Source organism: Eutrigla gurnardus, assembly GCF_963514095.1.
Source record: "Eutrigla gurnardus genome assembly, chromosome: 5".
Lineage (NCBI taxonomy): Eukaryota > Metazoa > Chordata > Actinopteri > Perciformes > Triglidae > Eutrigla > Eutrigla gurnardus.
In genome coordinates this window covers 1,018,190-1,045,759 of record NC_139919.1, presented here as the reverse complement: position 1 = coordinate 1,045,759, position 27,570 = coordinate 1,018,190, and the positions used below count along the sequence as shown (strand labels likewise).

At 44.3% G+C, this 27,570-nt stretch overlaps 1 protein-coding gene across 5 annotated transcripts in view; it reads right to left on the bottom strand.

The window, feature by feature from the left end:
- The window catches only part of ccdc142 (coiled-coil domain containing 142), a 119,557-nt gene that overhangs the window by 26,871 nt on the left and 65,116 nt on the right, over nucleotides 1-27,570 (bottom strand). For 2 of the 5 annotated variants that reach the window (XM_084009531.1, XM_084009533.1), the window contains exons 5-10: nucleotides 27,075-27,334; nucleotides 23,938-24,165; nucleotides 13,217-14,430; nucleotides 10,784-11,073; nucleotides 10,587-10,673; nucleotides 1,428-1,619 (exon numbers count right to left, since the gene is read on the bottom strand). In XM_084009531.1, coding sequence (XP_083865657.1) covers nucleotides 1,428-1,619; nucleotides 10,587-10,673; nucleotides 10,784-11,073; nucleotides 13,217-14,430; nucleotides 23,938-24,165; nucleotides 27,075-27,334 — 2,271 coding nt within the window. The remainder of the gene's footprint in view (nucleotides 1-1,427; nucleotides 1,620-10,586; nucleotides 10,674-10,783; nucleotides 11,074-13,216; nucleotides 14,431-23,937; nucleotides 24,166-27,074; nucleotides 27,335-27,570) is intronic. The other 3 variants (XM_084009532.1, XM_084009535.1, XM_084009534.1) reach the window with 3 other exon arrangements.

Genomic DNA, 27,570 nt, shown 5'->3' with positions numbered 1-27,570 from the left:
GTAGTGAAACTAATTGACTTGACTTGAAAAGGTCTGGGGTTGATTCCAGGTGTGTGGTTTTGCATTTGGAAGCTGTTGCTGTGACCATACAACATGCGGTCAAAGGAGCTCTCAATGGAGATGAAGCAGAAGATCCTGAGGCTGAAAAAAAAGAAAAAGTCAATCAGAGAAATAGCAGAACTGCTTGGAGTAGCCAAATCGACAGTTTGGTACATTCTAAGAAAAAAAGAGTGCACTGGTGAGCTTGGGAACTCAAAAAGGCCTGGACGTCCACGGAAGACAACAGTGGTGGATGATCGAAGAATACTGTCCATGGTGAAGAAAAACCCATTCACAACATCCACTGAAGTGAAGAACACTCTCCAAGAAGTAGGTGTAGCTGTCTCTAGCTCTACTATAAAGAGAAGACTTCATGAGTGTAAATACAGAAGATTCACCACAAGGTGCAAACCATTTATAAGTACAAAAAATAGAAAGGCCAGAATTGACTTTGCCAAAGCATTCCTCAAGAAGCCAGCCCAGTTCTGGAACAGTGTTCTATGGACAGATGAGACAAAGATAAACCTGTACCAGAATGATGGGAAGAGGAAGGTTTGGAGAAGAAAGGGAACAGCACATGATCCAAAGCACACCACATCTTCTGTAAAACATGGTGGAGGCAGTGTTATGGCATGGGCATGCATGGCTTCCAGTGGCACTGGGTCACTTGTGTTTATTGATGATGTGACAACAGACAAAAGTAGTCGGATGAATTCTGAAGTGTACAGGGATATACTTTCTGCCCAGATTCAACCAAATTCAGCAAAGTTGATTGGACGGCGCTTCACAATACAGATGGACAATGATCCAAAACACACAGCAAAAGCAACCCAGGCGTTTATTAAAGCAAAGAAGTGGAATGTTCTGCAATGGCCAAGTCAGTCACCGGATCTCAACCCAATTGAGCATGCATTTCACTTGCTCAAGACAAGACTTAAGGCAGAAAGACCCACAAACAAACAAGAACTGAAGGCTGCTGCTGTAAAGGCCTGGCAAAGCATCAAGAAGGAGGAAACCCAGCGTTTGGTGATGTCCATGGGTTCCAGACTTCAGGCAGTGATTGCCTCCAAAGGATTCGCAACAAAATATTGAAAAAAAAAACATTTTGTGTAGGTTATGCTTATGTGTCCAATTACTTTTGAGCCCCTAAAATGTGAAGTGTCTGTATAAAAATGTGTACAATTCCTTAATTTTCAATAAGATATTTTCGTTCAACCCCTTGAATTAAACGTTACAGTCTGCACTTCAATTCTGTTGTGGATATTTCATTTCAAATCCAATGTGGTGGCATGTAGAGCCCAACTCATGAAAATTGTGTCACTGTCCAATTATTTCCGGGCCTAACTGTATATGCACTAGAATGTGACGCCTCTACTAATAGGGATTACCTGAGGCCCTGCTGTTCGCATGATGGCAGCATAGAGATGACAGGAGAGGAAGGGACAACAGGAAATGTTCCATGGTCGCTGACGTCATCACATTCCCATCTTGCTTAGATGATGGTGTCACAGAGTCGCTGCCCTGATCCACATCAGTGAGGCACTTATCTTTCAGAGCTGAACCTAAACTTCTGCATACTACTGTAGAAAGAGACAGTGTGAGAGAGACAAGTCAATGCAATGGAAAGATTCAGTCAATGGTGCAGTACAGTGTGCCTCAAGTTCAAGTCTTGAGCCCGTTTTGAGGTCATCCTTTTTCCATTGTTATGTGAATGACCCTCAGTTGTAACTCCAGTTAAACCCACTGATCCCAGTACTGACATAAAACTGGATGTCTTTATATTTTCCCCAGCTTAATTCTAAGTGCGTGGGAACTAGCAGGAGCAGAATTGGAATATGGACTATTTGAAGGAATTAAAGCTGTATTCTAAGATTTGAAAGGTTTGAACCCCCCCCCCACACACACCCCTCCCCTCTGTGCTCCTCCGAGCTCTATCGTTCTCCCCTCGCAGCCACCTCCCTCTTATTTTACGAAAGTAGTTCACCGAAATGTGTTTCTGAAAACATTTTAGGCGAGAAATAAGCTATGCAGTTGCTGAATCTGTCCTTATTTTAGATCGACAACGCTCAGTTTGAAAGATTATCGAGAGTTTGCGGGCGGCGCCGCTGTCTCTCAAAACTCGCCGCTCCGCGCCGGCATTACACGGCTTCTTACATAGACCGCTATGAACTCAGGCAGGACGCCGTTTAGTTTCCCGGTGTGTCTGGGACTTCCACATGTACAAAGCAGTAATAGTGTTTATTACGGCCACGAATGATGAAACATTATCGGTGTAAATGCAGCGGGTGCTGGTCGGATTTCTCTCTCACCCCGACTGCAGAACGTCCCCGATCCCAAACTGCTCGGCGATCGCTCACCACAATCCCCCCCCTCCTCCCCGCTGACGCTGCAGCCTCAGCCAGTGAGAGCCCTGCTCCATACCTGAACTGCTCAGGGCAACAAGCGTCTTGTCCGCTCGTAGTTTCAAACGCGGAAGTGAGTCGGGACGAGACGTGAGAAGGAGCAGGAGAGTGAGCGAGGATTGATCGGAACATTTAGCCAATAGTAGCCATGAGCCATGCGGACCGGATGGCTACTATTGGCTAAAGTTTGGCTCAAGTGAAAAATCGTAGACTCCATCTTTAATAATTAAAAATTAATTTAATTTGTATTAAATCAATCGAGTCACCATTACTTAAAAAGGAAAAATAGCCAAGTCACAAATTAGTTCAATATAATTTGATATACTAACTATAAATAAGGGAACTTGTGTCACGCCGGGGTGAGGTTTGTCTTGTCTGGGTTTTTTGTCTTGTAAAATTTCCTGTTTTATTTTGAAAGAGTAACTCCCCTCTTGTTTCAGGTCACTTGCCCTTCCTCATGTGTCCCTGGTCTGATCTCATCCCTGATTCCTGATTGTTTCCACCTGTTGCCCATTATCCCTCTGTGTATTTAAGTCCGCGTCTCCCCTTGTCTTGTGCCAGAGCTTCTCGTCTCTTTGTCCTGTCCACAACCTCCAGCCATCATCCATAGCCTTGCCACGGATTCTCCATCACGTTTGTATTTTTTCCTTCTTTTGTTCAATACATTTAATTTCATAGCCATGTTGTTTTTCCTCCCTGTGGAGCGATCTTTTGTTTAATTAGCGCAGTTTAAGTTTGTAGCCAAGTTGTTTTTTGACACTTTTTTTTTCAATAAAAGCCTGTTCAACCCGTTCCTGTTGCGTGACAACTTGGATAAATAATTAATTGTATAATTATTAAATTACCAGCTAGTACATCAGAAGGAATTTGGAAATATTTGCAGAGCAGAGGTTGATAGCATTTGTTGTTATGCAAAATTAATAAACACAACAGTATGTTCAGAGAGGTTTATTAACAATAAACAAATTAACATAAATATTGCCAAAAGTATTCACTTACCCATCCAAATAATATAAATCAGGTGTTCAATCACTTCCATGGCCACAGGTGTATAAAAGCAAGCATAGGCATGCAGACATTTGTGAAAGAATGGGTCGCTCTCAGGAGCTCAGTGAATTCCAGCATGGTACTGTGATAGGATGCCACCTGTGCAACAAGTCCAGTCGTGAAATGTCCTCACAAATATTCCACAGTCAACTGTCAGTGGGATCGTAATTTCCCCTGCACTTTTTACCATCCAAAAACAATGTTACGCTGTAGTAAACAGAGACCCGTCAAGCACTAGGACCAAGCGGACAACGGCCGCTCAAGCTGAAGACTGTTTCCTTTAGTTTAGACCGCCCACAAGCTCCTTGATTGGCTCTGCCGTTTTTTGTGTGATTGGCCGTCCCCGCTGTCATTCCATCTTGCTTGCACACCGGTCTGCTAGTCTGCGGTCAGGAGTCCTACAGGAGTCCGCTACTGTAAGTTGGGAGTTTGTTCTGCCTGACGTCAGAGAGAAGGATTGTAATATCAGAGGTTTCATTTACATTAATGTTTGAATCGGTGTCCATGTGCGTGCGTGCGTGTGTATGTGTTTGGTAATTAGACGTAGCCAGGATGTCTAAAAAAAGAACATAAGAGACTTCTTTAGAAGTGTAAGTTACTCAAAGAAATGCGTTACACCCATCCTGCAACACCTTCACTGGCTCCCAATAAAGCAGCATATCCACTTCAAGATCCTCCTCATCATTTACAAAGCTCTTAATAATCTGATAAATACAATTTATTATTATTGTTGTTATTATTACTATTGGATTCGAATTGGGTGATAATGTTTTGCTACATGCTTTACAACCAGTCAAACCAAAAAAGGGAATAGTAAACTTAAAAGTAGCAATAGAAAACTAGAAGAAGTACTAGAAAACACAGTGAACTGAAAGAGTTAGTTTTATTCAAAATACTTGTTCTTTGGAGTGACCAATCATGCTTCTCCATCTGATGGACGAGTCTGGGTTTGGCGGGAACAGTACTTGTCTGACTGCATTGTGCCACGTGTAAAGTTTGGTGGAGGGGAGGATTGTGGTGTGGGGTTGTTTTTCAGGATATATATATATATATATATATATATATAAAGAAACCTGTTCTCCAGGCAGGGCCACATGACCTCTATGTTAGCAACGTTTGGTTAATGGGCATGCAAACTGTTTCTACATCACTAACACCTGAGCTACGGATAAACAATCTTAATGTTCCAGTGTGATTATCTGATGTGCTTATGGTCATTCATTTCCTTGCTTTTGTGCCCAGAAGGTTACTAAGCCTTGGGGAAATGTTGATTCTTGCTTGTTCTTTCTGAAGAAAGGTTGCTGTCGTTAAAGTGCCTGTTGCTTGGATGGAGGAGTTTCTAGTGAGCTCTGTATCGACTGGGTGATCTTGTGTGTTGGGAAAGAAGCTTAAAGGCCAGGGTGGGTTGTGCCTTGCCTTGCTTTGCCTTGGCTTGGTTTCCAGGAGAGAAGGGGATAACTTCTCTCACGTTGAAGTCCAGGAGAAAGAGAGGGAGAAGAGACCTCTTTTAAGCTCAAAATCCCAGGAGAAAGAAAGAGATGATACCTCTGTTCAAGTTGAGGTCCCAGGAGAAAGAGAACGATTCACAGTAGATCTGCTCAGTAGAAAGGAGCAGAAATCATCTCAGCCAATTGCAACTTCTGAGTTCTACTGCAGTTGGACCAATCACAGTGGAATATGGAGCATCTTAATGTTCTGAAACACAATTCAATCTTCATCTATGTGTTGTTTCAAAGACACAAAATGTGAGGTCCCAACATCCCCCCTTGAAGCGAAAATCCAACAATGAGTTTGAATAGTAACACAATTCAAAATGTTCTATATTTAAACATCATAAGAAATCTGTGGGGAACAGACCGGGTTGTAAAATCTGTAAAGTCTGTCACTGCACAGGGTGTTTCCGGTATTTCACCAGTAAAGAAACATGAAGATATGCAAGTCCAACAAGGTAGCTCAGCCTGCTGCTGTTTAACTCTCAGGCGTCACTTTAATGTACTACCCTCTTGTGCCTTTAGGGACAAAAAGTCCTGATCAAAACTATCAAATATTGAATCATTATCAAAATGTTAACCCATTTAAATGCCAGTTTGATTACATTATGTTAATATTTTTTTTATGAAAAAACACAAATTAGTCATTTTTGTTGGGGCAGTAGCAGGAGCAGATTTGGTTATTAATAGATAATTATTAATATCAATAGAATTATTGATATTAATAGGATTATTCATATAATTAATAATCTACGGGGCACCACCCTGCAATCAGGGAAAAGATAACCAAACCTGTATTCAGTCTCATATAAAAGGCTTTGTACTCAAATGCCAATAATTAATAACTATAAGCATATGAGTACAAACAGTTGAAGGATTTGTGAATTCTTTACAGAGAAGAGGTTGATATCCCTCACAATTATACAACATTAATAACACAGCAGTATGCTTAAAAGGGGTTTAGTAACAATAAACAAATAAGCATACACTAAGTCTAAGTGGCCTATCTAACTAAATACTATACATGTGTGTGTGTGTGTGTGTGTGTGTGTGTGTGTGTGTGTGTGTGTGTGTGTGTGTGTGTGTGTGTGTGTGTGTGTGTGTGTGTGTGTGTGTGTGTTACAAGATGGCCGCTGTGGGTTTCAACCAGTCAGCCATGTGGTGTGGGGGTGTTCTTTGTGGGAGGCCGAGTGGTCCTGCCTGGAGAACAGGTTCCTATATATGTGTATAATTAGTTTAATGTATGTGCCGTTAGGAAAGTTGGATTAGTGAGCGTGCAAACTGTCTGTTCTAGATCACTAACAACTGAACTAAGGTTACACACTTAACTCAACAATACATCAAATAGAAAATCACTTTGAAACATTAGTGTCATCACATTCAGCTTCTGTCCTAAGCTATGCCCAGATTGTTACCAGTCCTTGAAGAAGGGTTGGTTGTTCCTCTGAAGAAAGGTTGCTGTCTTCAGGTTCCTGTGAGGAAAGTTGTTGTCCTTGAAGTTGTGGATGGAGGAATTTCTCGACTAGGAATTCTTGTCTTTGTTGCAGAAGCAGGCTCCAACAGCCAGCTTGTTGGCTGTTTTGAGGGCGCTGCTTGGGGACTTGAGACCTGTAGTCCAAATCCCAGGAGAAAGAGGAGACCTCTGTTCAGGTCAAGTTTGCAGGAGGAAGAGAGGATGAGACCTCTGTTCAGGTTGAGGTCCCAGTGGAAAGAGGGAGATTCCAACTTGGTCTGCTTGGTAAAAAGCCAGCTTCCACTGCAGTTGACCAATCAGAATGGAATCTGGAGTTTAAAGGTATCACTTTCAGTGACACAGGCCTGCAGGCAGATGGGGGGAGGGGGAAAGACCCCCTGTAGAGGTGCGTGGCTGTTTCCACACAGAGGACGCTCCAATCTGAATGTTCAGAAACAATTCAATCTGCATCCATGAATTGTTTCATAGACACAAACCCTGAGGTTTGTGTCTATGAACTTCGGAACGAGCTACCATTTTACATTAGACAAGCCTCCTCACTGTCCATTTTTAAAACCAGTCTTAAAACCCATTTTTACTCCCTGGCTTTCAACTCCACATGAGACTTTACTCCTGTTTTAGTGTTATTTTTCTTATTGCCCTGCTTTGATTTATTGTTTTATTGTTTCTAATTGTTTTTAAAACAATTTAACACCTGTTTTATTCATTTTAGTGTTTTTAAATTGTTTTATGTCTCTGTACAGCACTTTGTTTTCAACTACGGTTGTTGTAAAGTGCTATATAAATAAAGTTGAGTTGAGTTGAGGTCCCAACATTTTCCATAAAACTAATTTTTGGTGGCTGGGGCATTTATTTCAAATCAGTCATGGATAGGTCAAAGCTTATCCAAAATAATGACTTTTATGCATAATTAGTTTTTGTGTAGCATCAGATTTAAATGTACTGCCCTCTTTGTCCCATTGAGTTCCATTCAAACCACATGTTTTTAATCTCATAGCCATTACAACAAATACGCATGCATTCTGTAATGTGAGGGTTTCATTCTTTAGAAAATCCAGTTCAAATATACTTGAATTCTAACACGTTAACACATAGTCATTAACGTGTTGTTACGTGTTGTCTACGTGTTGTCTTCATGTTGTCTACGTGTTGTTAACGTGTGAGAATGCATGTAAATTTGAACTGGATGGCCTTCCATCTGCCTGTGGACATGTACCTTCACTGTTAGATGTTTTCTTTCACGCGATTACACGCGTATGTTTAGATTCTTCGCAACCGGAAGTAGATATTGACGACGTGCACCACACCGTGTACATGAACGTGTAACCTACTTTTCGCTGTGTTCCATTTTCATCCAGTAGATGAAAAAGAAGAAGAAAGCAGCCGTTCAAATGACGCTGTTGATTTTTCTGTTTAAAAATGTGTCTGACTTCTGTTATTTATGAAAATAGAAATCTTGAAATGAAGGCTAAATTTTGAACAATTTTGATCAATATTCTCCTGCTCCTCTGACATTGCTACACTGAATGATGTTTCCTGCAATGATTTAATATACAAGACTAACGTTTTGTTTTCTCCAGATCTCAAATTCAATCAGTTCCACAGAGAGCGGTTATAGCTCACTGGTTAGGGTGCTAGGATTAGAGTTTAAACACTATAAGATCGAATCCCACCATTGCCATGTATTTTTGTGTATATTAGATCAAACTGCAAAAGAAGAACAGAAAGTCTGAAGCCTAATTTTGTATTTTCTTCAATATCAGCCAATTTTGGAACAAAAAATATTTGACTGGAATAAATGATGGTAAAGCTCACAAGGCAAGGCGAGTTTCTTTGTATAGCACATTTCAACAACAAGACAATTGTAAGACAAGTAAAACAATAGGCAACATAAAATGACATGAATCACATTAATATAACTACAATTAAGTTAGACTTAAAACCTAGATAGGAAACAGAAATACAATCTAAACAGAAGACAGATAAAACAGAATAAAGGTTACAGTGCAGTGTGAAAAGAAGAAAGCTCAGATTTGATTTAATCAAAGTCAGTAGCAAACAGAGTTGCAGCAGAACTGCAGTTTTCTGGGAGTTTGTTCCACATATGTGGAGCATAAAAATTAAATGCTGCTTCTCCATGTTTAAAGTGATGGTTCGGAGTGCAATGCACCCTAGGTAATTTCCACCATGACATCCAGCCAAATACCCCCTCAGAAGCATTTTTAGCGATGGTCAACATTGGTCAAGATAGGGCTATCAGCCGAATGGCTTAGTACTAGCGCAAATGGTACATTAGGTATATATATGTATTTAAAAGAACACTTGCCTGATAGCTTCTATCCTCGGCTGCTAACGCTACCCCAGCGTAGACGCCACTTCCGTGTGCATGACCTGATAATACAAGCATTTATAAAAATTCTGCGAAACTTTTTCATACTCTCGCGTGAAACTCGCGTGACGGCATTGGCTGGGTAAACACGGAAGTGGCGTCTACGCTGCGGAAGCGCTAGCAGCTGAGGATAGAAGCTATCAGGCAAGTGTTCTTTTAAATAAACTCCTGGTGTACTTACAAACTGTCAAATGCCTCGTTTTGTGAGTACAGACGCTATGTGTACTACTGCAGAAGTTTGGTAACATTCCATGCATTATTAGTGGGGTAATTTACGAGATATACATAATGTACTATTCGCGCCAGTACTAAGCCATTCGGCTGATAGCCCTATCTTGACCAATGCTGACCATCGCTAAAAATGCTTCTGAGGGGGTATTTGGCTGGATGTCATGGTGCATTTTACTCCGAACCGTCGCGTTAATTTTGACTCTGGGGACAGAAAGCAGACCAGACCCAGATGACCTTAGAGGTCTGGATGGTTCATAACGTACCAGCAGATCAGAAATGTGTTTTGGCACTAAGCCGTTCAATGCCATGTAGTGTAGCACATGAAGTAGCCACATGCTTTCTCTGACCCAACGAAGGAAGCTAGCTTTCTTTCTTTCTTCATTTAAAGCTCTAGTCTACAAAGGTTTGAAAAAAGCATCCCCCCCCCCCCCCCCCCCACACACACCCCTCACCTCGGTGCTCCTCCGAGCTCATATCGTTCTCACCTCGCAGCCTCCCTGTTATTTTACAAAATAGTTCACCAAAATGTGTTTCTGAAAACATTTTAGGCGAGAAATAAGCTATGCAGTTGCTGAATCTGTCTTTATTTTAGATCGACAATGGTCAGTTTAAAAGATTTTCGAGAGCTTGCGGGCGGTGCCGCCGTCTCTCGAAACTCGCCGCTCCGCGACGGCATTACACAGCTTCTTACATAGACAATGAATGGGAGCATCCCTCCGCTTATGAACTCAGGCAGGACGGCGTTTAATTTCCCAGTGTGTCTGGGACTTCCACAACATGTACAAAGCAGTAATAGTGTTTATTACGGCCACGAATGGTGAGACATTATCGGTGTAAATTCAGCGGGTGCCGGTCGGATTTCTCTCTGACCCTGACTGCAGTACGTCCCCGATCCCAAACTGCTCGCCGATCGCTTGCCACAACCCCCCCCCCCCCCCCCCCCCCCAACAACACAACAACACGGAACATGGAGGAGGTGGAGAGGCGGGCGCAGCCACAGGTAGGCGGCTGCCGTGTGACTGCAGGCACTCCACGACCGCACGTGAGAGACGGATGGCTTTGAATGTCAATCGCTTGTGTCTCAACTTGCGCCTCAAGAGGCAGCCACAGCACGGGTAGCGTCCACGACACTGTCCGGTGACCGCCATCCAACGATTCAGCCAGACTTTTTTTTGGTCTATGTCTAAAAATAAATACATTGACATGTGATTTTGTTGTTCTGGTTTTTTTTTTTGCCAGTGCCATACAGCCACAATGTTTGGGGATATGTATCGTAACCTGTGTATCTAGATGCATATCGAACCGTTTATCACAAAGAGATGTGCAACCCTAGTGACCGTTATAAGTCAATGGGGTAACTACATTACATGTCACCCGCTGCTTTGCTGCACAGGCGTCAACGCATGCGGGAGTGACGCGCCGAGTCGTTAGCTGCGCACTTATTATGAGACGTATGGAACCCCATAGTGTGTGTGCGTGTGTTTGCATGTATGTGTGTGTGTGTGTGTACTAACCATAGTCCCACTGAGCATGTGCTGTAATGACTAACAGATAGAGACAGAAGTCCTCCAGCATCGTTCTACACTCCACAGGAACCAGATCTACAACAAACAGCACAAACCCACGGGTGTCACATAGACCAGTCACTCTGCTGGTTGGGTACATTTGAATCTTCGCTACACTGTTAATTGACTGGACATTGTATTCTTACTGGTAATTGAAGTTTGACTGATCCGGTGCAGGATGTGAAAGCCCCTGTGTGCATCTTGGAGGTTGATGCTTCCTGCAGTGTTTCCTGCTTGTGGCACATGCAGCTGCAGCCACAGGGCTTTGCAGCACAGAGTGCACAGCAGCCTGCGGTACTGTGCAAACAGATCGGCAAACACCAGTGACTGACCCAGGTCCAACCACTGCACCGAGGGAGGCCAATGAAGACCGCCTGGCTCCCTCTCTGCTCCCCTGGTCTCCTTCTCTGGGTTTCCATCCCTTCCAGAACCTGAGCTGAAGGACACAAATACTGCAGTTATCACATGTGGACTGGGTAACTGTGGGTGTCTCACCTGAAGATCAACAAAACACACCACGTTACAGGTGGATCTGGCAAGGTGGCGCATGTTCATGCTGCAGCTGGTAACACCCATGAATTTCATTACTTTATTTTGTTCTTTTGATGGGTTTATTACTCGAGCACATATGATGATGAATAGCCATGAACATCAGTAAATGGAGTGTGGTTGTTGGATTAAGGGCAGTGGACCTTGAGATGATCATCATCCAGCATCACCAGCAGCAAGAGTTACGGCACCACACAGTGGTGAGAAAAAACTGCCTTGACAGACTTTAAGGCAGAAAAAGTAGTAGCATTAACAGTAGTAGTATTAACACTCGTAGTAGTAGCATTAACAGTAGTAATAGTATTAATAGTAGTAGTCGTATTAACAGTAGTAGTAGTAATACCAGTAGTAGCATTAACAGTAGTAGTAGTATTAACAGTAGTAGTAGTAGACATTTTGTCTGGAGAAAGGAAGGAAGCTGCTTTGTCTCTTGTTGGTAAGTCAGAAACTAATTGTAGATTCGGGTTTAGGCATTCTGTGAGTAAAGCTAGTTGTAACATTTAGTCTTGTGTTGATAGCTTGTTGTATAAATTCTTGTGAAGCTGTCTATACTGAGTGGGCAATTAGCTAGTTTCAGCCAGCTCAGCTGTAGTCAATAGACTTGATTGGAGGGAGGGGCCCCAGCCTGTGCATGAGGTAAACTGAGCACTTAAAAGGCTGTCACTACAGCGTCAGCTGCAGCGTTAGGACAGCAGAACGAAAACAGCTGAACAAAGACAAGGGAGTCTATCTGCGGGAGTCAAGACAGCTGAACAAAGACAAGGGAGTCTATCTGCGGGAGTCAAGACAGCTGAACAAAGACAAGGGAGTCCACTGCGGGAGTCAAGACAGCTGAACAAAGACAAGGGAGTCTATCTGCGGGAGTCCATCGAGGAAGTCCATTGAGGTAGGCATAACATCTCAACCCCCTCCCATCGCAGCCATGTGTCTTATCCCAGTCAGGATATCACACTGGAGAAGATTTTACCAGACACCCTTCGCTCGAGGCTGTAACCCATCCAATTTCTGCTACCCACCATTCTCCACCGGTACGGAACTTGAAGTACTAGTGGGGCTGTGGAACTGCCAGTCTGCAGTCAAGAAGGCGGACACCATTTCAGCGTATGCCTCCCTGCAGACTCTCCACTTCCTGGCCCTTACGGAGACCTGGATCACCCCAGAAAACACTGGAACTGGGCTCCCTAATCTCACCCAGGTGGTCCTACCAGGTCCTTCCTCTGGACCACCTACCCCTACCAATTCTCCCATGTGACCCCCCTCCTCCGTGACCTCCACTGCTCTCTGTTGCAGCACGCATCCAATTCAGGCATTGGCGCTGGCCTTCAGGGTACAATGGAACAGCACCCATCTACCTTCAAACACTGGTCAAACCTCACGCCCCGAAGCGAGCACTTCGCTCCTCTACTTCAGCTGGCTGGCTGGTACCACCATCGCTGAAATCAAACAAATGACGCTCAACAAAGTCCAGACTCTTCTCTGTTCTGGCGCCTCAGTGGTGGAACGAACTCCCGACCAATGTCAGGACAGCAGAGTCATTTGCCATCTTCAGAAAAAGGCTCAAGACTCACCTGTTCAGACTTCACCTCGACTCTACATAGCATGACCCCCCCCCCAAAAAAAACCTTACCTATAGCACTCTGATCATAGCACTGTTGCTCTTAAGGTACTACTTTACTCAGATGAGGACCTAACACTTGTTCTATTTTTAGCTCTTACTTTATCGGCAATGATACGTTGTGGTTTCTTTGTTTCCTTCTTTTGACAAATGTACTTATTATAAGTCGCTTTGGACAAAAGCGTCTGCTAAATGACCTAAATGTAAATGTATTAACAGTAGTTGTAGTAGTATTTACAGTAGTAGTAGTAGTAGTAGTATTAACAGTAGTAGTTGTATTAACAGTAATAGTAGTATTGTTTGGGTGAAGGTTTCAGGCGGTCTGACAAGGTCTCGGTAGCCTTTTGTAAAGTGCTTAACAACAGTACATCAACCATCAACACCACTGTCAGTGGCTGGTTCATCTTCACATTACCTGACAGAAGCTTCTTGCCTGGTTGTCATTTTCACTTGGGCCGGTTCCTGCTGAGTTCCTTCCACATGTTGGTCCTTGTTCAGTTCTGTACTCAGACTATACCAGTCCACTGAATCAGCTGGATTTATGACTGGAGCACTTAAAATAATCAGGTCAGTCTTTCCATCTTTCATAGTATGTGGGAGCAAGTGTTCAGGCGGTGCCTCTGGAGTAGGTGTATGTGGCACTAGTGGAGCTAGCAGGTCGTTGGAGGAAACTAGCAGCTGAAAAAGGAGCTCTACTGAGGAATGGTCCCATTGGCAGACCCCTGACAGAGGCTGGGCTGAGACATGCTGGATGCTGGTCTGCAATACTTTTAAACTACTCTGTCTTTTTAGATTTGGCTGGACTGAGTCCAAAGCTTTTACACTGGTCTGGGCTTGACCCTTCTGGGATATGTATGGTTGGTCTCTATTAGAGCCCCCTAGTCCATGTGGGAAAAGGAGCGGCTTAGCAAACACTGGATGGTGGCTTTCAAAGACGGTACTGTCAAACTGAAGGTGAGGGACGTAAACAGGAGGAGTTTTAGTTTGCTGGTCCCAGGTCCACTCAGGTCTCAGTGCAGAGGTCCCATAGCTGGACCTGGACTCCTGCCTAACTGAGTTATCAGAAGATGCACTGTACCTGCTGTGGACCTGACACATGTGATCACTCTGCTCAGACGGGCAGCAGTGCAGCTGCGTCGCACACACATCTGCTTGATGCACTGCTAAAATCCTCATCAGCTGTTTGACGGAGAAGGCAGCAGGGTGATGCTGTTTACCATTTGGGAAACCTGAATTCAGTGAAGAATAATGTGCCTGCTGTAATACTGCAGTCCTCAACTGGGTGGTGCTGTGCTGCGCTCTCTGCTCTCCCACTGTCTGGTTATACTGATCTGTTCCTGCTAAAACATCCTCCAGGACTTCTCTGGGTACAGAGTCAAGCTCAGGCTGGCCTACAGCAGACAAAACAACATACACATAACGCTCCATCAGAACCAGCGCCTGCAGGCCAAGTAAGTCCAGAGTCTGTTTGATTTGCACCATCAGCCTGCTGTGCTGGACCACAGCAGGTCTCAGATGGGAGTCAGAGTGGACTCTGGAGAACAGACAAGACCAGTGGTTGAGATGGACACGGAGCTCCTGACTCAGGGAGTTGAGACCAACCCAAGTTGAAAACCAGCTGGACGGGATCTGGAAAGGAAAGGAGAACGCTTGGGTTAGTGAATAAGCACCAAGGACACCCCTTGTGTGCTGACAGTGTTCGGATTGACTTGGATAAATTAATGTTGCAGCTCCCCAAGACAGCTGTAGTACACTTTCATCTCAGTATTACAAATGTGCTTACTGAAGTGTGATGATTGTTGTTTCCAAAAGGTGATGTAGGTTCTTAATTTAAGGAAAAACTTAGGCTATTTAGAGCACAGCTTTCTGTTGTCGGTTTTGTTTCCAGAGCCACATTGGATTTATACTCCATTGCATTCTGAAGTATTAAGTCTGACCACCTCCAGTCTTTTCAACGTGACACCTGTAGCTATTCATTTTGGTTGTAGGTTAAGTGTTGATGAATGGTCCAGAGTCAGACTCTGGCCCTGACCTGGACTTCTGATCTCAAACATAAATTGACAAGTCAGCCAGGAGAGAAAGAGCTCTAAGGGTTTCAAACTGGATTAACCTGCATCTCAGCACACCAGACAAATTCAGGCATTAGCAGAGCCTTTTCTTTTTTTCATGCAAAATAGGAGTGTGCATGAGTGCAGGATTCTACCCAGGTGAGAAACATCAGACTGTCTCCTCTCTAATGAACCTACCCAGGTCGGAGGACATATTCTGGGGACTTTGTGTAATGTTCCCTTAGAGTTCTCCCAAGGTGACAAACGTCCCGGACCTTTACAGAACTAATAAACAACGAAGAGAACGTTCCCATATGGTCCTGTTGGTCATATGACAATGTTTTGTTGAGGACATAATCAAAACATTCTGATATGGGTCTAAATTGGCTGCATAATAATGTTCCTTATCTAAGTTTATCTAAGGACATTACAGTTTTGCTATTTTATAGTCAGATTGCAACAAAAGGAGCACTTTTGGGATGTAAACATAATGTTCTCATATGGTCCTGTTGGCAGTGCATGAACGAGTTCAAAAGAACACGTTCATTGAACACGTTAATTTTTCGGTGAACTTTGAACTGAACGCAACGCATTTGTAAATAAAGAACTTGAACGTGAATTAGTTCAGATTGTGTGAAATGAACGACGAATGTCAATGTTGCGGTCCAATTAAAGGGATAGTTCAGAATTTTGGACATAAGACCTATTTTCCAAGTGAGCCGGTGTGTTCGAGACGTCTGGAGACGTTTTCAAGAAATTTCATTCAGTTCTTCTAGTTGCCAAGTTCGCTTATGCTATAGCTAGCGAGAGTCAATGGTTCTTAGCTAGACAAGCATTAAAAACAGTCTTGCCCACTCCACAGTGCACCCGAGGCAAATCCATTAAAACACTAGACTGTCGATGTACATATGTGTGTTGATAGAATAATATTTGAAACAAAACTAACCTCGCATCGCATGAATCATCCATTTTTTGAGGAACTAGTTTCTCAGCAGCAGCGGAACTTTACTTTGCTCCGTCGGACTCAAAACTCAAAACGTGCAGCCCGAAATACTGCCCGTAAATAGGCAATCGAACCGGGCCAAACTGTCGGCACTTATACCCCCAAGGCTGTCTGAAAAGCCCTCGGAGCTCACTCAAACACCGGGCAGCCCACGGCCACGCGAAGCCACAATTACGCACCGCGAACCTGGTCCATCCGGAGAACCGTAAACCCTTGGACGCGTTGCGGGGATTCCCTCCGGTAAATAGACACATGAACACCGCCGAATATTCGGGCCTCGTGCCCTCAGAGCTGGGTGAAAAGCCCTTGGTCCTCACTCAAACACCGGGCAGCCCACGGCCACGCAAATCCACACATGCGGACTCTCCGTCGGACTTAAAACTCTAAGACGCGCCGCTTGCAATCCAGCCGGTAAACACGCGGCTCAACACCTCCGAAATCTCGGCACTTGTGCCCCCTAGGCTGTCTGAAAAGCCCTTGGAGCTCACTCAAACACCGGGCAGCTCACAGCCGTGCGAAGCCACAATTACGCACCGCGACGCCGGACCACTGCTCCGTCCATAGGACCGTAAACCCTTGGACGCGTTGCGGGGAATCCCTCCGGTAAATAGACACAAAAACACCGCCGAACTCTCGGCCCTTATGCCCCCAGACCTGGGTGAAAAGCGCTTGGACCTCACTCAAACACCGGGCAGCCCACGGCCACGCGAAGCCACAATTACGCACCGCGAACCCAGACCTCTGCTCCGTCCGTAGACCCGTAAACCCTCGGACGCGTTGCGGGGGATTCCCTCTTGGCACCACCAGTCTCCGTTTGTTCGATCCTGGTTCTCAGCTCCAGCGGGGGCTATCTCGGTCTCCACAGACGCTCGTTCACGTTCTGCCCTTTGAGCATCCCTCTCGCGCAATTCTTCCTCTGTATATTCAGGCTCGTACAGGCACGGTTTGGTTTGGGTGGAAAAAAACTCATCATCATTGTCTTCAAAAGTTTCACTATATTCTCCAAAAGTGTCCATTTCTGTGAGATTGAAGAAACTAGCACTGCAGGCTACTCTGCGTCTGTAGCAATGACAGCAGGTAAACAAACTATTATAGAACCGGTAACTTACAAGTGCTAGGTGATATCACTCCGCCGCTGCCATAGCCTACTAGGAAGTATGACATGCTGCTGCTGCTGCTGCTGAGACATAAATCCTTAAAAATGCAAGGTTGGTTTTATTTCAAACATTCTATCAACACATATGTACATCGATAGTCTGCCGTTACAATGGATTTGCCTCGGGTGCACTGTGGAGTGGGCAAGACTGTTTTTAATGCCATGCTAGCTAAGAACGATTGACTTGCGCTAGCCATAGCATAAGCGAACTCGGCAACTAGAAGAACTGAATGAAATTTCTTGAAAACGTCTCCTTACGTCTCAAACACACTGGCTCACTTGGAAAATAGGTCTTATGTCCAAAATTCTGAACTATCCCTTTAAACGTTACAGATTTTTTTTCTCCTGATGAGTCGAGTGACACGACCTGCACGACACGACTTTAGAAACAGCAAAGTATCTGTTCTATAAGTTCAGCAAATCACTCGGATTTCTTCACAGAGTTTGTGTGCGCGCACGCCGGGCTTGCGCAGCGCTCCTCTCCACATCTCGGGTTCACACCGGCCGCTGAAGCGGCGCGCCCACGAAAATCGGGCACGATCCGCTGCCCCCCTGTTCAGACCAGACGCGTATTTCTCTGCGACGGTCGACGAGCGCTTCTGCTCAGCTGTTGTTCATTCAGAGCTATTTTTTCCATCATGGGCAAGTAAATAACCTCCTAAAATTAATACGCCATGTTTCTGTAACCAAGAAGTTTGTACACTTTGTTTATTTATCCAGACACAGACACACACACACACACACACACACACAGACAGAGATAATGTGGTAGTAGTGTAGATATAACGTGTGTGTGTGTGTGTTTGTTTGTTTTCATCGCTCTACTCTGTTTAGATACACAAATATGATCGCATTTGGGTCATTCCGTGTCATTTCATCAAATGCCTCCCACCTGACCATCTCAGAATGTCCTGAAAAAATTTGAGTACAAAGACACACTTGTTACTAGGACAAATCCAAAATATTACCAAAAACGGCCACAAAAACCCCACCAATGTCAGGATTTTAAAAAATCACTGCGACAAATTGAGGCAAAACACCCTCCCGATTTTTTAATATGATTTCAACAAGAATATGATCTTTCAAAATAAGTAAGTTTGGACCTGATGCGTGTTGTCAGTTTTTTGGAATATGACTCTGAAGTTGGGCAAAGATGTGTTTACTTCCATTTTTGAGCCTTAATATCTGTGAAACTAATAATCTAAGAGAAACCATATTTTGTAGAATGTTTAAGCTAACACCAGAGATAGAGGCAGAAATGATAGAAGTCTTTTATCTGCAAAAATGGGAGCTCAGCCACTCTTCAAATGTACTACTTTATTTCAAAAAGCCTAATTTTAAGTACCTACCATACTAGGTTATCATTGAGCTACACCCCTGATATTTCATGTCTGGAGGCATTAGTAACAGATATACACTGTAGAAAATTTGAAGGCCACAGGTGAGATAGTTTTCCAGATATTGCTGTTTAAAAATGGCTTTTCAGAGCATGATGCCAAAAACCGTCTAAACTACCCTTCATTCAATGATGTTTCATGAGAAAAGTATTGACAGTAGAGACCTAATATTTTGGATTTGTCCTAGTAACAAGTGTGTCTTTGTACTTGAATTTTTTCAGGACATTCTGAGATGGTCAGGTGGGAAGATTTTCTGAAATTTGATGAAATGACACGGAATGACCCATTTGTCAATCGCGAAAATTGCTTTTATTTTGAAAATTGACCGGATTGTCTCGTGTTTCTTTGTGACTTCCTGCCAGAATTGACGCGGTCGCTCACGGCTCACGCACAAAATAGACCAGACGCCGAAAAAAAAAATGAACTGAACTTTGAACTAATTCAGAATTGAAATGGTGAACTGTGAACGTGAACAGTTCACTTTGAACATGTGTGAACTGAACTTTGAACTAGTTCATGAAAAGTGTGAACTTGCACAACACTGCCTGTTGGTCATATGAGAGGAATTTGTTGAGGACTTAATCAAAACGTTTGCATATGGGTGTATAAGGGGATGTTCCAGTTTGGTTATTTTATTGTCACGTTGCAATGTTACAAATACACGCTCAGGATTTTAGGTGGGTTATTAAAGAGTATTCAAGGCAAAAGTAGGAAAAGCCCGAAAATAGATCAAATATGACTGAAAATCCACTAAATAGTGAAATTTTTTTGTGTAAAACTAAAAGCACGGACTGGACAGAGTTGAATGCAAATATATACGTGTCTTGATGATAGTGGTGTATCAAATTCAAGTATGTGAAGTTGTCAATGTGTGAGCTTGTTGTAACTAATGGGTTAGTTGGTATTAGTTAGTTAATATAATAAAGTATTGATGCAGCCACAGCCACCCACCACTGCTGCAGTATGTCAGCTGCATGCATGGGTGCTGCAGGGGGAAGGGGACTGAACTGGCAGGAGATGTCTATGGAGATGTCTCTCCAATACTGTAGTATCTGACCTGCATGCAGGAATGCAACAAATCCAACAGGGCTGGCTCGAGTGCTGGAGCAGTTGCAAGAATCCTGGTGCAACAGCCATGATCCCTAATTGAGCCCAGCATTCAAATTTACCAACACAGGGGGATAACAGGATGAGGTCAGGGAACAGCAAACCCTATGTATCTCTGTTGCCCCCAGAAGAGTTTGTTAGGAGACAGGTAAGTTTGGCTACATTGTTAAAACCCCTGACGACCACATGTCAGAAAAGCTAGACATGAACCCCATTAAGAGCAGAGCAGTCTAGCCTTCAGTGTATTGGTACAGAGTGATGCCAGAGTCGAGACTTAGACAGAAAAAATGGAAGCTGTGGGCACGGAGTCAAATAGGGGATGCTGGCCGACGGCAATTGCCACTTCATGGCATGAGAGTGCTTTGTCCAAATAAGCTGAGGCAATCCTTTGTTCATTCCCAAAGTGCTCTTCCAACAAAGCCTTTGCCTTTCTGTATCCTCTGTTTGCAGGCATTTGTTGACAGCTTCGCACAAGCTCTCGTGGTTCTCCTCTTGTATACTGTGCTAGACAGTAGACAGTCAGTGCAGACAGTCTCCAGCATCACCTGTCGTTTCTTCTATGTTGCGCACGAAGGCTCTTATAAAGGTGTGATAGTGAAGGGGATCTCCATCAAACACCTGGATCTCTCTTTTCGGCAAATGATATACATTATGATGTTGCGCCAGCTGAGCAGAAATTTCAGTTTGATTGGCCATAATGGATAGCAAATTGTTACTGTTGTCAACGACTGGCACCTGAGTATGTGGCCTGACTGCAAATTGAGAAGCTGAAACACCATTGTTCACGTTAGGAGCCATCAGGAACCCAGGCAGCCTCTGCTGGACTATTTGAGATCCAGAATTTTCCCTTCATTTGCTTTTGTCAGATAAGGCTTAGATGAGATCTGAATGTCACCAGGCACAAATGAATCAGCCTCAGCATCAAGAGCATAAGCCCCTCTGGCCATGTAGGATTCCATGCCATCCGATTCTTTACATCTTCTGCCTCTCACACTGCTTCCTGAGACTTTTAGGACATCCATCCTCGCCTGGGCAGCTGCTATCTCCACTTCAAGCTCAAATCTCTCTTTTCATTTCTTTATTTCCTCTTCTTGCTGGTCCAGCTCTTGTTTTTGTTTGAGTAACTTCTGACGAGTGAGAAGAGCAGCCATTTCAGCCTGTGCTTTGACGCGAGAAGAAGAAACAGAGGAGCTTGAAGTTCTTGAAGTCCCAGTTTTTAATCCATATTTTCTACTTCCAACATTTGAGATACTGTCGTTTGGCTGAATGTCATCCTGGTCCATATCATGACCTTTTCCAGCCATCTCCTCCTGTCCCATGTCTGGGGATATTTTACTTTCCAAATGTGGCTTATGCAGTGGCAAGATAGGAGGATTTTCACATTCTTTGTCGTTTGGATGTCTCTCCACATTGTCATTTGTTGCATGTCTTGAGGCTGGTCTCTTCGTTTCAGAGAGCCAGGATTTCACATCCTCAACAAATCCTTTGTTGTATTTATTGATGCTTGCAAACCAGACTGTTTGTTTTTCTTTTTCAACATCAGGTATTATTTCCATCAGTGAGGCATGCAGGGAAGTTGCCTCACCATGCAAATGCATCAACATGTCCAGTTGAGTTTGCACTTGTGAAACATTGTCATCATTCTCCATTAGCTCCTTTAAAACAATGATGACACCTTTAATTTTATTCACTCTTGCTTGTCATTCCTTTTGAAACATCTCAATTTTACACACCAAAGCCTTTTCAGTGAGAATGATTTCCCTTTTGACATTTTCATTGTTATCAGTTTAATTTGCATTCGAACCAAACTTTGATCCACTCACATGTGAACCAGCCTTTGAGCCACTCATATTGACATCCAGCACAGTATGCAGCATAAGACATTTAAAGAACAAACGCCATAATCCACATCAGCGTCATCAATCCACATCCAACTTGGTTTTGGCACAAAAACAATCCAATATTGTCTTGAAGTCCACACTTATTCCAGCTTGAGCATCAGCAGTCAAGCATGAAACATCCACATCCAACTTCACTCCTTAAATGTGCACAAAACAAGCGATCCACTTCTTCCACAGGTTATTCAATCTTGAGCAACAGGGCAAGAATGACATCAAACAGCAGCCACAGCATACGTGTACATCCAATATTCAGTAAAAACCAGCATCAACTGCGTCCAGGCAAGGCATAAACTTCTCAGTATAATATAAGCTGAGTTCATCATACCGTGGCTTGTGTTGCGCTCCGTCACTTCATTCACATTTTACTCACGGTCACCTTCAAAAGTGGCTGAGTGGTCCATTGTTTTACGTGCATTAATCCAGCGAAGCGGATCTGTAGCCAATATTTCTGTTGACTTTGTAGTGTGATTATCCAGACCAAAGTAGTGATGTGACTTCCGAAACGGGCGTGTCGGCGCGTCTCTGAAGTCCCGGATCGAAACGTTTCGAAACGTTGTGCCGAAAAGTGGTTCTGAAACGCCCATGTCACGTGACTGTAGTTCAGTGATTGAAGGAACGCCTCTATGTTTCGAAACGGCTATTCCAAGACGGGCAGATCCTTTGAAATACTAGCAAGAGCGATGTGCTGTCTTCCCTAATTTGTACCAACTGACTAAGACATTTTTAAGTGTCCCTGCAACAAGTGTACCCTGTGAAAGGATTTTTTCAAAAACAGGGGAAGTGTTATCGAAAAAAAGAAACAGACTCAGCTCAAAAAGAGCTGAACAAATATTATTTTTGAATAAAAATCTTTGATTATTGTATTGCATATAACAATGTGTCATTTATTTATTTTTAATAATGTTTCTTTAATTCAACCTGTATTCTACTTAAAAAAATGAAGGAAACCTAAGACCAGCTCATTTCATAGTGGCACATAATTAGGAGTTTTCTTTGGCCAGAGCATGTAGTTCACATAAGTGGCCACTAGATGCCACTGTATGGTCAGGTTTCATATTCGTTTCAAGGCTTCAACACATACTGAAACATCGCTTCGAACTGTTTCGAAGCTTCCCTTTGCCCATCACTAGACCAAAGTAATCCTTTCACTGACACTGGCTATTCACATCTCCCCTCTGGACGCCAAACTGTAACTATGTTCTGTTGCTACTGTAGTGTGATTATCCAGACCAAGTAATCACTGAGAGGGTAATACGGGGGTTCTGTCCGACGCGCTTTATCCAGAAAGGAGCCATTACTTCAGTTGAAGGTGTTTATTTTATCCTTTCACTGACACTGGCTTTGTACATAACTTTTATGCAGATGGAATTGCAGAACTGGGCTTGGTGGTATAATAATTGTTAGCATTGCTTTGATTAGCGGTGGTTAGCGTGTATTAGCGTTGATTTAGCGGTCAACAGAAATATATGCACCCTGCTTCTCCTCTCTCTACATAAGGCAAACAATTCCCACTTGGACTCAGGTGGCATTCATCAGGCAATCAGTGACACCCACACACACACCCACACAAACTCCGCCCACACATAGACATACCTCCAGACACACACAGATTACCTCTAGTGACAGGCAAAAAACACATCCATGCCGCTACAGTTACAATAAATATTTCACACATGAATTGTCTGTCTGAACTGAAATTCAGTATGGGGATGACTAGTTCATTTGTAGTCCCAGCAAACAAAACTGTGAAAAAGACTATTGCAGTACTTGGAGAGTAGCAATGGGAGGAAACAATGCCAGTAGAGACAAATTGCAATTCTGCCAAGCAAAGGTTGAATAATTCAAACCCACAAACAGTGGGATAGATGCTGTCTTTTCTGGGAGCTTTGCGAGCCCTAGTACGGGCAGCATGGCAGATAAATAAGTCAGCCCAAATGCAGTGGAGAGAGGAGGCAGAAGCAGCCTTTCAGGCACCGTTGAGGAACAGAACTAAAAGGAGATTTTCAATCTGCCCCAGCACCCAGACTACTCCAAAATATTTAATTTGTACATTTCAGAAAGATCGGGATATGCAAGAGCAATATTGATGCAGGGAAGACACTATCAGCTCAGCCAAGTGACAATACTTTGTAGCACAAGCAGTCAAGATAACATGTTTACTCATGTTTACAATATTTACTGAGATAATAAATCAGGTAAGAAGTTGGCTCATGGAACAGGAGTCGCCCCCTGATGGCAAGTGTACAGAATGACACAGCACACAGAGTACAGCACACAGTGCACACTGGACATGTACCATGTTACTGTCGCTACAGGTCCCTGAGCAAGTGAATTCTGCTCTCAGGAAATGTATTATATTATATTGCATCAATGAACCACATTTACCATCAGCAGTGGTTGGACACCCACAGAAAAGGTGAAAAAAGCTGCCCAATGTTTCCTTCAAGAGCTGCAAAGAGCTACACGGTTGTGTGACACAAAATGTTCTGATAAAATGTTCATATCACTAACAGGTTTGCCCAACCTGATGAAGTTTCGGCTGTGACTTCTTCAGCTGATCCTCCAGCAGGTGGCTCACTCTGGATATGTAGGCTGCTGTCAGGCGAGCCCTCCTGGTGTACTCGTGTATGAAGAGCAGCAGGGATCGCTGCTCCAGCAGCCTCCACAGAGCTGCATAGTGCCCCTGCAGGAAGGAGGAGGAGGGGGGTAGGAGGGGGACACCCCCCTCTGCTGGGATGCCTTTAACACAGACCTGATGGGGGAGAGTAGTGCCTTAAAATAATGTTTCCAAAATCGTTTCAGAATCACCTCAAAACCGGGTGAACGGCACTTCCGCATTCGCTCTGCGGCCGTCTATCGGCTGTAACCGCACTATGTAACTTTGCCTCATCGGGTAGTGGTTTTGTAGTTCTGATGAGACTACAAATTTGACCTGCTTTACGGCAAGCATTACAAAAGCCGGTAGGTGGAGGCTCTGAGTGGAGATCAGTGGGAGAACACCCGGCAGGTGCATGGAAGATACCTTGCAGCTAGGTGGTTTTTAAATTGGCGTCATGGCAGAGCCTGCAAAGAAAAGGAGGAGTATAATGTCCGATGAGGCGAAGAAAAGAAAACGGGAGCATGCCAAAGAAAGAGCTCTTACGAGAGTGAATATCGGACCGGCTCACACTCGTTGGCGAGAGCTGAAGGAGGCTTCAAAATGCAAGACGGATGGTGACTTGGCTTTGTTGCTGCTGGACTTGTAAATAATACCGGTATTCATTTTTTTTCCAACAGTGTGCATCTGTGTACAATACATTGTCGATTATTTTATTGGCTCATGTTAGCTAAGGCGTTAGCTATTGTGCTAATATATATGTAACTATCGCTATGGCTCATGTTAGCTAATCTTAGCTAAGGCGTTAGCTACTCTACCTTGTCACTGGACATCGTTCAAATCATTCATCGTTTCGAGAGCCGGTCGTGCATACAAACAAATAACGTGCGTGCGGCGGTAGGCTGCGATAAGCTAAATTATTTATGATGGCAGTAATGGACAATTCCGCTTCCAACCTGTAGGGGGACTGAAGAGGAAAACTTCTTAAAGGGATAGTTCGGAATTTTGGACATAAGACCTATTTTCCAAGTAAGCCGGTGTGTTCGAGACGTCTGGAGATGTTTTCAAGAAATTTCATTCAGTTCTTCTAGTTGCCGAGTTCGCTTATGCTATGGCAAGTGCAAGTCAATGGTTCTAGCTAGACAGGCATTAAAAAAGTCTTGCCCACTCCACAGTGCACCCGAGGCAAATCAATTAAAACACTAGACTGTCGATGTACATATCTGTGTTGATAGAATAATATTTGAAACAAAACTGATTTATGTCTCAGCAGCAGCAGCAGCGTGTCATACTTCCTAGTAGGCTATGGCAGCAGTGAATCATCCATTTTGAGGAACTAGTTTCTCAGCAGCAGCGGAATTTTGCTTTGCTCCGTCGGACTCAAAACTCTAAGACGCGCCGCCCGAAATACTGCCCGTAAATAGGCAATCGAACCGGGCCAAACTGTCGGCACTTATACCCCCAAGGCTGTCTGAAAAGCCCTCGGAGCTCACTCAAACACCGGGCAGCCCTCGGCCACGCGAAGCCACAATTACGCACCGCGAACCCGTACAGCTGCTCCGTCCGGAGAACAGTAAACCCTCGGACGCGTTGCGGGGATTCCCTCTGGTAAATAGACACATGAACACCGCCGAATATTCGGGCCTCGTGCCCTCAGAGCTGGGTGAAAAGCCCTTGGACCGCAGACCAACACCGGGCAGCGGGTGGCTCCGCGAATCCACACATGCGGACTCTCCGTCGGATTCAAAACTCTAAGACGCGCCGCCCGAAATACTGCCCGTAAATAGGCAATCGAACCGGGACGAATTGTCGGGACTCATGCCCTCAGACCTGGGTGAAAAGCCCCCCACGCAAACACCGGGCAGCCCACGGCCACGCGAACCCACAATTACGCACCGCGAACCCGGACCTCTGCTCCGTCCGTAGACCCGTAAACCCTCGGACGCGTTGCGGGGGATTCCCTCCTGGCACCACCAGTCTCCGTTTGTTCGGTCCCGGTTCTCAGCTCCAGCGGGGACTATCTCGGTCTCCACAGATGCTCGCGTTCTGCCCTTTGAGCATCCCTCTCGCGCAATTCTTCCTCTGTATATTCAGGCTCGTACAGGTACCGTTGGGTTTGGGTGGAAAAAAAACTCATCATTGTCTTCAAAAGTTTCACTATATTCTCCAAAAGTGTCCATTTCTGTGAGATTGAAGAAACTAGCACTGCAGGCTACTCTGCATCTGTAGCAATGACAGCAAGTAAACAAACTATTATAGAACCGGTAACTTATAAGTGGTAGGTGATATCACTCCGCCGCTGCCATAGCCTACTAGGAAGTATGACACGCTGCTGCTGCTGCTGAGACATAAATCCTTAAAAATGCAAGGTTGGTTTTATTTCAAACATTCTATCAACACATATGTACATCGATAGTCTGCCGTTACAATGGATTTGCCTCGGGTGCACTGTGGAGTGGGCAAAACTGTTCATAAGCGAACTCGGCAACTAGAAGAACTGAATGAAATTTCTTGAAAACGTCTCCAGACGTCTCAAACACACCCGCTCACTTGGAAAATAGGTCTTATGTCCAAAATTCTGAACTATCCCTTTAAGTGTTGCTTTAAAGGTCCCATATGTTAGGTAGGTTTTAGATAGATAGGTTTTCTCTGGTCTGGACATCTCGTCACCGTGTCGTGCACTACCCTGGATGTCAGGCCTAGAGTGGGTTTGAAACTGGTGCACAAAGCAACATGTGCAACATGATGTTCCATCCCGTTTAGGTGTTCATGCTGCTCCTCTTCCTGTAGGCATCTTCTGGTCTGATCATCAGTCACGTGATTGGCCATGACAGCTTAACACTAGGTTGCAGCTTTAGTCTGATTGGACAATGATATTTTTGGCAGATCAAACATCTAGAACACTGATAACGTCTGTTGCTGTGATAGAATTGGTTAGAAAAAAAACCCCTCCTTTTCCCCGTTGGTAGTGCGTCGCCCAAATCGCCCCAATACACAAACCGCCCCTGGACAACACACATCTACACCTGTGGACATTCAGCTTCCCTTGGATCCCTGGAACTCACCTGAGGAGACCCCGTCTGTGGCCTGCAGACCTGCTGCCACTGGGGCGCGAAAGCCACAAGAGCTTGTTGCAGACGCAGGAGACGTGCAGAGGACCGGGACACCAGATTGGGAGCGATTACAAAATTGCCCTCCACCTCCTCCTCATCGATGTCTTGACTGCGGCTGTGGAACAGCCACTTCAGATTGGGATTAAAGGTGCTTCTGAGTAAAGTCTCAGCTCGCTGCAGGGAACGGGAGATGGATCTCTGGGACAAGGACCCTGGGAGGACAAGGTTTGAAGACTTTGAGCACACTGGAGCGACTAAAGCTTTGCTTATTATACACATGCACGGCTCCATGAGCTAGTAACACATTCATGCTCACTGCACTGTCAGTTAAAGCAGGGGTTCCCAAAGTGGGGGTCTGGTCTGATCATCATTCACGTGATTAGCCATGACAGCTTGAAACTACGTTGCGTTTCTGGTTCAATATTTCACCACAAGCCTCTTTTCTATT